General features: G+C 25.5%; 2 protein-coding genes across 2 annotated transcripts; both read left to right on the forward strand.

Annotated features, from left to right (window-relative positions):
* Positions 1-1,354: 1,354 nt before the first annotated feature.
* On the forward strand, positions 1,355-2,869 carry LOC135928993 (glutamine synthetase-like). Its single transcript, XM_065465477.1, has 7 exons — positions 1,355-1,541; positions 1,588-1,749; positions 1,793-1,939; positions 2,001-2,128; positions 2,180-2,376; positions 2,427-2,566; positions 2,718-2,869. The coding sequence occupies exons 1-7, from the start codon at positions 1,370-1,372 to the stop codon at positions 2,867-2,869; spliced, it is 1,098 nt and encodes a 365-aa protein (XP_065321549.1). The 5' UTR covers positions 1,355-1,369.
* Positions 2,870-3,616: 747 nt separating this feature from the next.
* LOC135928714 (uncharacterized) lies at positions 3,617-7,306 on the forward strand. The gene is made up of 4 exons (XM_065465170.1): positions 3,617-3,733; positions 5,077-5,169; positions 5,452-5,574; positions 6,956-7,306. Exons 1-4 carry the CDS (start codon positions 3,677-3,679, stop codon positions 7,304-7,306), a joined length of 624 nt encoding a protein of 207 aa, XP_065321242.1. The 5' UTR covers positions 3,617-3,676.
* The last annotated feature ends 4,332 nt before the right edge of the window (positions 7,307-11,638 follow it).

Here is an 11,638-nt window from a genome sequence, read left to right on the forward strand (position 1 = left end):
ATTTATGAACAACTAGGAAGGAAATTTTAGTGTCCCCCACCTTATTATTGTTATCTGTGTAATAAGGTTATGTGGCTTTCTATCGAAAAAAAACGAGTTCCTAAAGAACTAATGGTAGACCAGCGTGCAAAATGAATGAATAAAAACATATTGCAAACCAATTTGCGTTTTTTGAAATGATTTCTAATGTCAAGCGGTAATTTGGCCAATTTTAATGACACCATTTGAAATGCATTATTTGCATGTGAAATGCTTAAATGGCGCATTATTATACTGCTCTTATGAGTTGGACTTGTAATTTTCAATGTAAAAAATTTGTTTAGCAAAAAATTGAATAATCATTTATAAATAAATGATAATGTATCGAAAGATTTCTCAAAAAAATTAAAAATATAAATGAAATGATTATATCAAAGATATTTGTAAGTAATTAGAAAACAATTCATTTCTAATTCCACTGATTAGTTTCTCTGCCGTTTGTGTTGGAAGTGCCTGCGTTTAGTTCCATTTTAAAGCCAATTAAATTAAAATTTACCAATATCAAAAATAAAATATAAATGAGGAGGGGCAACAGTTTTCTCCATCTTTAAATCACTTTGAAAATCACGCATAAGCCACTTGTTTTATATTATTTTATAATATTTTCATATTACATTTTTTTTAATTTAAATTTATAATGGTGTACAAAATTAAATAGTCCGTATTCGAAGCTATGAATTTAATAATTTATTGCAATCTCTAATAAATTTGTTCAAGAAACCATAAAGCTAAGGGGTATTAAATTTATGTTAACATGCCTAGCCTAATTTAAAAAACACATGTTATTCATTCATTTGGGAATTGAACACTTTTTTTCGGGTATATATGAATTTAAATTTCATAAACTTTACCTTCAAAAAGTCAATATACCCAGCTTTTCCAAAAATGCAATTAATTTATAAATCTATATTTATTTTTAATTGAAATTTCTTTATAAAAAAATTGATAAAAATGTTTTATTCAATTAGCTAAAAAAAAATATTGTATTGGCAAGAAACAGTGCACTCGATGATTTTGTTATGCATGCTTATAAAAAGTAAAATTGTAATTTTTTAAAAAAAAATGAAATTCAAAAAAATATACGACTTGGTAATGTTATCTATTCAATACTATGTCGGGAAAATTTAAGTTGTGATTTAGATTATTGTAGATATATATTTCATGTTTTTTTTTAAAATACCATTTATAATATATACATTCAGGCGATTTTTATAAACTAAAAAAAATCAATACTATTTTATAAACAAACTTTTTGGTTTAAAAAAATATAAATTAATACATTTTTATTCCCATTTTTTTAATTTTTTTTTTACTAAAGCCTTAGTTTGACATGAAATATCTGACCGATTTACTGGATAAAGATAAAATGTCTCTGTATCAAAAATATATGACATTTGATCAAGGGGAAAAAATTCAAGTTACATACATATGGATCGACGGAACTGGGCAAAATATAAGAGGTAAAACTAGAACTGTTAACGCTCAACCTTTGTGTATTGCGGGTATTATTTAAAAAATATATTCATATAGCTAAAATACTATGAATAGAATTACCTATTTGGAACTACGATGGTTCCAGTACTTATCAAGCTGAAGGCTCTAACTCTGATACATACTTACATCCTATATGTATTTATAGGGATCCCTTTAAAAAGGGTAAACATTTACTGACCCTCTGCGAGACATACAAATATAATAAACGTCCATCAGGTATGTAAAATTTTAAAATAAAATATATAATTGATCAAATAAGAAAGCAATCATAGAAATTCGTGCAGACTCACGATGGATAAGGTACTTGATCAAGAACCATGGTTTGGTATCGAACAAGAATATAATTTATTAGATACTGATGGTCATCCTTTAGGATGGCCAAAAAATGGTTATCCTAAACCTCAAGGTATTATATATATACATTATAGAAATAATATATAAAAGATATCAAACATTAACATCATTAGGTCCATATTATTGCGGTGTAGGTGCGGATCGAATGTTTGGAAGGCAAATTGAAGAATCCCATTACAATTGCTGCTTATTTTCTGGAATAAATATTGGCGGAACAAATGCGGAAGTTATGCCTTCGCAGGTAATGACTTTATTTTATTTATCCGATCCATACACATAATCATTTATTTAGTGGGAATACCAAATTGGTCCTAATATTGGAATTGGCGTAAGTGATGAGTTATGGTTATCAAGATATATTATGCATAGAGTGTGCGAAGACTTTAACGTAATATGTTCATTGGACCCAAAACCTTTACCAGATTGGAATGGAGCCGGAGCCCATACCAATTTTTCAACTAAGACAATGAGAGAGACTGATGGATTGAAGTAAGTTATTTTGTTTTAAAAAAAATTTATACATAATGATTTTTCTTAAGGGAGATTGAAAGATGTATTAAACTTTTGTCCAATCGTCATTCTCAACATATTGCTGTATACGACGCCAAGAATGGGGAAGATAATATTAGAAGGTTGACCGGTATCCACGAAACATCCAGTATTCATAAGTTTTCCTCAGGTATAGCAAAACAAAGTATTTGTAATATTATTTAATAGTATAAAAAATACTTTTATTGATAAAAAATATATGTTTTATATGACGACCTGATCCATCCACCTTTTATGGTTTCAATTATTTTTAACACATCTTTAAAATTATTATATAATAGGAACAGCGGATAGAGGGTGTAGTGTGAGAATACCGAGACAGGTAGCCGAAGATAAATGTGGATACTTTGAAGATCGCAGACCTGCCAGCAATTGTGACCCTTATCGCGTTACGGAACAAATTATTAAAACATGCCTATTAGAAGAAATCTAATTTTAACTTTTTAACAATTATTATAACATATTATTTAATATTTATTTAATATTTATAATAATGAAAATTTTAAATTAACATTTTAATAAAATATATAAACAGATGAATAATTTCACAATTTTAAGGGATAAAAAAAAGGGAATCTTGGTAAAATAATTCCACATTTATTTTAATTCAATAAGAAATGCGAATTTTTATATGTTTACAAACATTTCAAATTATTCTATCTATTTCACCATATTATATAGAATATCCATCAATGTATTTTCTAGAGAATTTATTATCATCAAATTATTCTTTCCAAGATTTTAATACTAAAGGGTCCAAAGAGTAAGTCTTTGTTATGAAAAATATTTAATTGTTTACTTTAGAAAAACAGTGTGCTTAAATAAGTTTGTTTATGATAATTTATTTACGAAAAATGAAACATTTTTTAAACCAACGTTTATATTCGTTGGTCCTAATGGTACGATATGCAACCAGCCTAACTCAGACTGTCATTTTAAAGAGTTAAAATTTATATTATATATTAACTTATGATAAATCATATTAAAAGGTTTTTATTTTTTATTAATATAATTAATAAATTTGAATCGTATAATTTATAAAATAAAATTCTCTTGACATTGTAATAAAAATTTTTTTAAAGATATATCGTTATGATTGATGTAAAATACTTAACTTTCATTCATATATTTTTTTAAATTATATTTTTAATTTATTTGCGGAATATTATAAAACCAAGAACAAAACTTTTAGAATTTGAACGTATTTCAACAGAAATCGAATCGATTGAAAAATTAGAATATGGTTGCTGTCCTGGGTGGACGAATAATTCCAAGAAAAAAAATAAATGCACCAAAGGTATTGTCAACATTATATTATTACACATTTTGGTTAAATGTTGTCTTTAGAACCTGGACTAAGAAGGAATCTATTTCCGGTTATTACAAATTTTAAAAAGGAGTTCTGGTTCATAGATTTGACGTGGTTCTAAAGTTTTCGGGCTCCAAACTGTTAATAATAGTGAAAAAAATTAATTAATATTTAAACATTAAAATGAATCACAGAAAACTTTGATACTCGCAATATGTGTTATTGCCTGATTAATATTTCAGTTAATTCGCATAGTTTTCATATATAAATATATTAATAACTCAAATTTATTATTAAAAATGTCTGAAACTTATTAATATTTCTAAACGGCTCGATTTGTTCCGATTTTTAAAAATTGCCAACTCAGTTAGTTTAGCCCGAAAAATATTACCGAATACTCATAATATATTTTCGGCAAAATCAGATCTTAGAATTTATAATGTGCCAAAATATTTTACTATTTTTCAACCTTTAAATTTGAAAAAGCTGATTTTGGCGAAAGTTTATTCCAACATGTGATACCTGCCCTGTAAATTTTAAACAATTCTATAAGATATTACGCATATTACCTTGTGAACATTACTGGTAACAGGGTCCAACACATTTTCAAAAAAAATGTATTTACACCAAAAAATACATTTGAAAAGTACCCAAAAAATTTTCACAAAAAGTATACAAACACTTTACGAATACTTTATAAAAATATTTGCAGTAATCACAATATTTTTTACTTAAGGATACTTTCTTAACCATTTAAAAATTATTCAAATAATAATTCGCATTAAAAAAATTTGCAGTTACTTTTTTTTATCCAACATATGAAACAATTCCAAATAATTCATTGTGCTTTTACTTTATTAATTTTGGAAGGTATTTTGAAAAGCCTTCCAATGGTTATGGCATGTAGGGGATGTGGATGCTCTTTCAGACCCTCTGCTAAAAATATCTCATATAGATTATAAATCTTATTTATGGGACTAGAACATATATCTTCTAGTTCTATATTATCTTCTTATAAAAAATTAATCTCCATTTGTAATTCAATTTATAATATAATAACCATAAGAATATAAATAAATAATAAATACAAAAAAGTAACTGCATTTAGTATTTTAAATACAAATATTCGCGATATGCCCAACCGTACCCGTAACAAAAATATTAATTAATTGTAATCTTGTTAGAACAGGTTTCCTCAAATTTAAAAATAGTTTAAGTTCTGATAAATATTAAAAAAAGTATTTTAGTTCCGGTTCCTAGATTTGTCCCCGGTTCTGAGGATCTTGGGTTCAGGTTACCATTTCAAAAATAACTGCATATAAAATATATAGCTGTCTGTGAACCGAAATGCAAAAATGGGTATTGCTCCTCACCTGACATATGCAAATGCCACAAAGGTTGGACGAGTACACTATGTGACAAAGGTCAAATTTTAATTAAATATACTCTTTTTTAATAATTATATTTATTTTTGGCTTTTTGATCGTATAAAATTCCGAGATTATGAATATTCTATATTTTTTGCTATTTTATTTCAGTATTGCTATAATTTATTTTGGTTTACTAGTACTCAAAAAAAACACTTTACTCAAATATAAAATATTTCAAATGCGTTAATATTAAGTGTGTGTTGAGCATGCCTTTCTCCCTCCTCAGGGACATCCCTGGTTTATTTTTTTTTAATTTAAATTATATTGTCTATCAAGATATTAATGAATGTCTCCATACCAACATCAGTTGTCAACATCTATGCACTAACACAAAGGGGTCATATAAATGTGAATGCCACTATGGGTTCAAACTCAATCCCGATAAAAAGACATGCCGTTGTAAAGATAAATTTTTAGATATTTAATGAAATTTTTTTTCGATTATCATTTATGATAAAATAACTTCGAATAAAGTAAAGTATTTTTAAGACTTTTATAGCATTCATATAAGAAGAATAATTTAAAGTAATAAAAAAAAATCATGAATTCCTCAAAACCTAACGATAAATATAGAATTAAATAATTATACATATGTTTTATAAAATAAAACAATTGAAGTGTGTATCGAATGCATTCCAGAATTTCAGAAAGTAATTAATGAAACCAGATCGATTTCTCTTAATATTCAAGAATATAGAAATGTAATGTAAAATTTTTAACATAATAATTAAAAAATGTATGTGCCTTCCCAATTGTGATAACTTTTGTGGAAAATAAGTATTGGGCTGGGAAACCAAAATAAAATATTTTAAAAACAAAATTTTGATTTTTTTCTAAAATTAAATTGAAATACCAAAATAATCTTATATATTAAGAAGCAGAGTTGTTAAAGGATCTAGATACTTGTATCTAGATCCTGTATCTAGATATAAAAATGTGGTATCTGTATCTGTATCTAGATAGATTTTCGATTAAAATATCTGTATCTAGATATTATTTTAGACGATGTATCTGTATCTAGATCCATTTAAAAAGTATCTTTTAACAACTCTGTTAAAAGAAGAAGTTTTGCCAACTTAGTAATTATTTTTAAATTTTCTATGAGTAAAATTTATTTTTAAATCCTCGATGAATAAAATCTTTTTAAATTCATTTGCATTTAAAATTTAATTTAACTTCAATTACCAATTAGTTATTAATTCAGAAATAAGATTCAAAAATAAAATAAAAACAGTGTAGAATAATTCAAAATCAAAAAAATGATATGATTTTTATAATACAAATTCTAAAAAATTATATGATTTTTCAAAACCAAAAAATGATATGATTTTTGAAATTCAAAATTAAAAAAATGATATTATTTCTAAAAATCAAATATAAAAAGGCCGTTTTAATTTTTTATTTTCCCAGCCCTATCATTTATTGTATTTTATTAGAACCCTGTAAATTAAATATTTTTAAACGCGAGCCCAGCCAAAAATTTACTTTTTATTCCAGTCCTGTTAATTATCCTTTTATTTAAAGAAGGAAAAAAAAATATTCTATATTATTTTTATATTTTCTAAGCCAGAGCCCGGCTTGATTTTTTTTAAAAAATATAAAGTCCAGCCGAGTTTTCTTAAATTTTAAGTCCGAGCTCTGTTCAGACCGATTTTAAAAAAAGTAGGGTCAAGATTTGAACCGACTTTGAGGGTTATATCCTTTATCACAACCATTTTGATATGTTAATTAAACCAACATTCTAATAAAAAATATTATTTTTAAAAAAATTTATTATTAGGAATTGGATCAAAAAAGATTCAACATATCTAATATCATAGATGATGTAAGAACTGCGCTCATTAAACCCAGTAAAGACCTTGATTCTAAGATGAAAAACATGTTTATTACCGATAACCAAGATTATTCCGATTACTATGATATCAATTTTTTGGAAAACACTCCAAAATACAACTCAAAAAATATAAATGCTACAATTTTTCCTAAACGGCGACATGATATGACTAGTGATCGAATGTTGATTATGGTAGATTACGATAAATTAGCTTACGCTATGGATCGGTTAGAGTTTTTGAGCAAACAATTAGCAAATGTTGAAGAACAATTAGGAATGTGTAAATGCATCAACTAAGCATTAACATTTTTTTTTTTAATTTTCATATGAAAATAATAGTAAATCATTATAAAATAATGAAATCAGAGAATATTGGATGTTTTTAATAATACAATTTAATGATCATTGCTATGATATAATTATAATTAGTATTTACAGTTCATTGTATATTAAAATGTATGTATAATTTTTTTTTGCTTATTTCGCCAGAAATATTTTAAATTCACTCGCCCATTGTTTTAAAAATATTTTTTAACCGGCCAGCTTAATTTTTTTTTAGCCCACCTCCTCGTAGATTAGGTGGGGGTGACCTGCTGGGCTAAAACCTTGCATACTGCAGACCTCTACTCGGAATTAATGCATATTCGCACTTTTATTCCATTTTATGATTGTTATATAGATCTTTTCCAGCCATACAATCCCATAAAATAATGCTTGTTGGGAATTTAAGGGCTATAATAGTTGTTTATGAGTCAAGCTCAAATCTTCTTAGACTAAAAATTATTTCTGCATTCATTTGGATTCATCCTAAGGATAAAGATAGGTGTTCTTTCACTTGAGTCTTTTTGCATATGTTGGCATGTCAAATAATTTATTAGATTATTGTCATTTTTCGATATTAAATATATACTTTATAAAATAAAAACCAATAGAATAAATCTTTCACGTGCAAGTACTAATAAAATGATTTTCGAAAAATGAATTCCACTCGGATGTAATATGGTTGGAACAATGATCTTTAACTTTCATCAATAATTTTTCTAACATCTCAAATCTCTTTGAACTGTAACACATTTCCTATCATTAATATTTCCGAAATTTTTGTCATAGTATCTAATATTTTTTATTTTTTTGATTCAGAATAGTAGGATGATCGGGTTTTATTTAATTAAAATATAGCTTTAAAAAATATCTTAAATATAAAACAATACAATAAGATAGTGATAAACTGAAAATACAACCCCATAATTTATATCTAAAAAATTACACGATATTAGGAGATATTTGTTTTGATTTGCATACAAATTACTAAAATTTAAATATCTTTTAATAATTGCTATAATTTATTATTTGTAGACTTCGTATATAGGGCATGTTAACCTCTATAAGATTTGTAAATTACGACTTTATCATCTATTTATTCTCTAAACACAGCATTTTAGATATAATGGTTATGAACCTAAAATATATGGCGATCGATTTAGGGTAGTATAAATAAAATTTTAAAGATGTGTACAAAATTTTAAATTATTAGGATAAAAATATTTTGCCAAAAAAAAAATTAATTATTTTTATAATTTATGGATAAAAGGGGGTATTTGGCAAAATATATCAAACCTGAATCATTTACCAAAATACACAGGTAAGAAATTATAAGTGAAAATACATCTTGGCACTAAATTTAAGATATTTATTCTCAATAGTTAAAAATTAGTCGCTTTAACAGTATTATCCTATCAGTCCCTTTCATTGCTCTAAATATATCTAGCTCCACATTATTTTCATATCTAAATACTCATTTCTGCCGTTTTTGGACCAAATTATTCATCTTAAAGCCTAATTTCTTTTCCTATTGCAATGTTGTTAGAAATAATTTATTCTTCGGCTTTCTAAAATAGTATGATTTAAATAAAATTTCAAATGATTTTTTTAATCTTATAGATAAAATATCCCAGTAAATGTAATTTCGTTGACAAGTTGGTATAAAAAATTTTCCAATTACAGAAATTCATTCAGATAATATTTTGGGAAAAGAGGCATGTCGATTTTTAGAATTATTTCTGATAAAATGCTGTCCTTTTTTATTCTTTATGCTCTTGTATTAAGCACAATGATATATATTCACTAATAGTAGACTAACAAATGCTTAATTAATTTACTATCTTTCTGCTATGTCAATGAAGCGGGGTACATTAACAATCCCCCGTAGTTTTTTTATTCATATTATTCCACTAAATTATTAATTTGGTTAAAATTTTATTATGGTTATAATATATATGTTGTATTCCATATTAAAACAACCAACCAAAAAAAATCGATACCCCCTTCAATTTTTTTAAAAATTTGTATGTTGGTAGTATATACACTAACTAATAAAAATGTAAAATTTTACTTTTCAAATCGGCTTACTTCATGAGATATGGCCATCTTTAGAAACGCGAAAATTCCAAAATACAGTATATTTAATTTTAAATATCTCAAAAAGTAAATAAGCTGAAGGCATGATTTAAATTTTATTAAATAGCTCTCCCTTTAATATGATATAAAAATTATTTTATTAATAAAAAGTCTATTACCAAAAACCGGAAATAGCTATAAAATAAAAATTGCTCTTTTTTTTCAAATTTTTTTTACAAATAGACATTATACTTCTTAATATTTGTACAAAATTTTAGATTGGGACCATTACTGGGCCAATAGTTATTACGCTTTAAATATAAATAGTATGGCTTAAATCCTAAATTATACCAAATATATAGTAATTTACGAAACAAATAAAAAGAAAATTCCTTTATGATCGGGCAGATTATATTTTTTTTATAAATGTTTCGGGGGCTGTGAGCCCACTAGTAGACATTATGTCATATTTAACATATAAGTTTAGCAATTTTATTTTAGAGAGAAAATAATTGTAAAAATATTTATAACTTTATTTAGCTAATTATTTATATTACATGAATATCAAATGGAAAATTAATATTGTTATAAACATATTAAATTAAATAATATCATACATTAAATTATCTAATGAATTAGAATAACGTTTGACTTTCATTTTTTCCATTAACTTTCATTGATATAAAATTATTCATACCTGGCATAAGTCTGCTGTTTTCATCAGAATTATAAAATTCTATTACTTTATTTGCAATGTCATCCGGAATTATTCTACTTGGTTTTATGATATTTGTGTTTGACAAAACACCCTTTTCTTCAACTAATTGTTTAGCTGTCCGGGCCATAAAATTTGTGGTTGAAAATTCCTTTTCAATTTTATCAAGAGTCCAAGATCTTGGTAAAACTGTTAAAATTTGTATTTTTTCATTGCGAGAACTTGTAGCAAATTTTTCTTTCCAGTTGATTTATGATTTCAACTTCATCTTTTTTTGCTTGATCCTCTAGATTTATTTTTTAAAACTTTTTTAATTTTTCCCTAAATTTTCAAAAATTTATTTACAGGATATTTTTTTTTCATTTAACCTTTTCTTTTTAAAAGGTGTCTCCCCTAAAAATGGCAAAGTTTCATTTAAAGTTGAAATTGAAGTATTAAAATCTGTATAAGAGTCGGGATTATTGCATGGTTGATCAGGTTCAGAATCGATAAATGTTTCATTAATAGATGAGGTAGAAGGTAAGTTAGAAATAGAAGGTAATGTGATCGGGATCGTACAAGTAAAAGGTGAGATCAGATTTGTTGAATATTTTTTTAATTTTTTCCTGCAAGAGCTACAAATTTTTTGAAACTGATAAGCTAGAATAAACTTCTATCATCCATTGTAAAACATTTCTAAGATCGTAACGTACTGAATGAGATTTTATTCTAAAGGGATTACAGCACTTTACTGGAATAGAAACATCTTTTCTAGACATTTAAATTTTTTTTGGTAAGGAATAAAAGATAGCTATTAATTTTATATAATTATTTTAAATTAAAAATAAATTGCATATTGAATACCGATAATTTAATTTTCTTAGAAAAATGGCTTTATAAAATTAATCAATATAAATGACGGCTGTTGCTGTTGGAATTGAATTTGATTTTTATGATAATTATTTTATTTGATAAAATTATAAGTAGAAAATAATCTTTATGAAAATATATTTCTGACTATCACATAGATAATTTTTTATCCGGCAAAGAAAATAATCTACATAATTCACTCATAGAATTGCCAGGTCAAAAATCTCGAATTTAAGAAGAAATTTTTTTGGGGGGGGCGGGGGGGGGCGAATATAAATCTTAAGATGGGGTTCGGATTTCCGTTTTAATACTATTATTCACAAATATTATCACTTTTGTTAAAAAAATAATTACTCATTTCGTATAATATAGAATTTAAGCCATACTATTTATATTTAAAGCGTAATAACTATTGGCCCAGTAATGGTCCCAATCTAGGATTTTGTACAAATATTAAGATATATAATGTCTATTTGTTATAAAATTTTGAAAGAAAAAAAAAGGGCAATTTTTATTTTATAACCATTTCCGGTTTTTGGTAATAAAATTATTTTTAGTATAATAAATTTTATATCATATTAAAGGGCTATTCTAGAGTTATTTAATAAAGTTTAAATTATACCTTTAGCTTAATTACTTTTTGAGATATTTAAAGTTAAATATGGTGT

Source organism: Gordionus sp. m RMFG-2023, chromosome 4 (assembly GCF_954871325.1).
Source record: "Gordionus sp. m RMFG-2023 chromosome 4, tfGorSpeb1-WG-v2, whole genome shotgun sequence".
In the NCBI taxonomy this organism is placed as follows: domain Eukaryota; kingdom Metazoa; phylum Nematomorpha; class Gordioida; order Chordodea; family Parachordodidae; genus Gordionus; species Gordionus sp. m RMFG-2023.

Bases quoted from the DNA above. Each gene is read 5' to 3' on its own strand.
- LOC135928993 (XM_065465477.1), top strand. From the start codon at position 1,370: ATGAAATATCTGACCGATTTACTGGATAAAGATAAAATGTCTCTGTAT. The intron at 2,129-2,179 runs GTAATGACTTTA...TCATTTATTTAG, and splicing joins CGGAAGTTATGCCTTCGCAG to TGGGAATACCAAATTGGTCC. The intron at 2,377-2,426 runs GTAAGTTATTTT...ATTTTTCTTAAG, and splicing joins AGAGAGACTGATGGATTGAA to GGAGATTGAAAGATGTATTA.
- LOC135928714 (XM_065465170.1), top strand. From the start codon at position 3,677: ATGGTTGCTGTCCTGGGTGGACGAATAATTCCAAGAAAAAAAATAAAT. The intron at 3,734-5,076 runs GTATTGTCAACA...TAAAATATATAG, and splicing joins AAAAAATAAATGCACCAAAG to CTGTCTGTGAACCGAAATGC. The intron at 5,575-6,955 runs GTAAAGATAAAT...ATTTATTATTAG, and splicing joins CGATAAAAAGACATGCCGTT to GAATTGGATCAAAAAAGATT.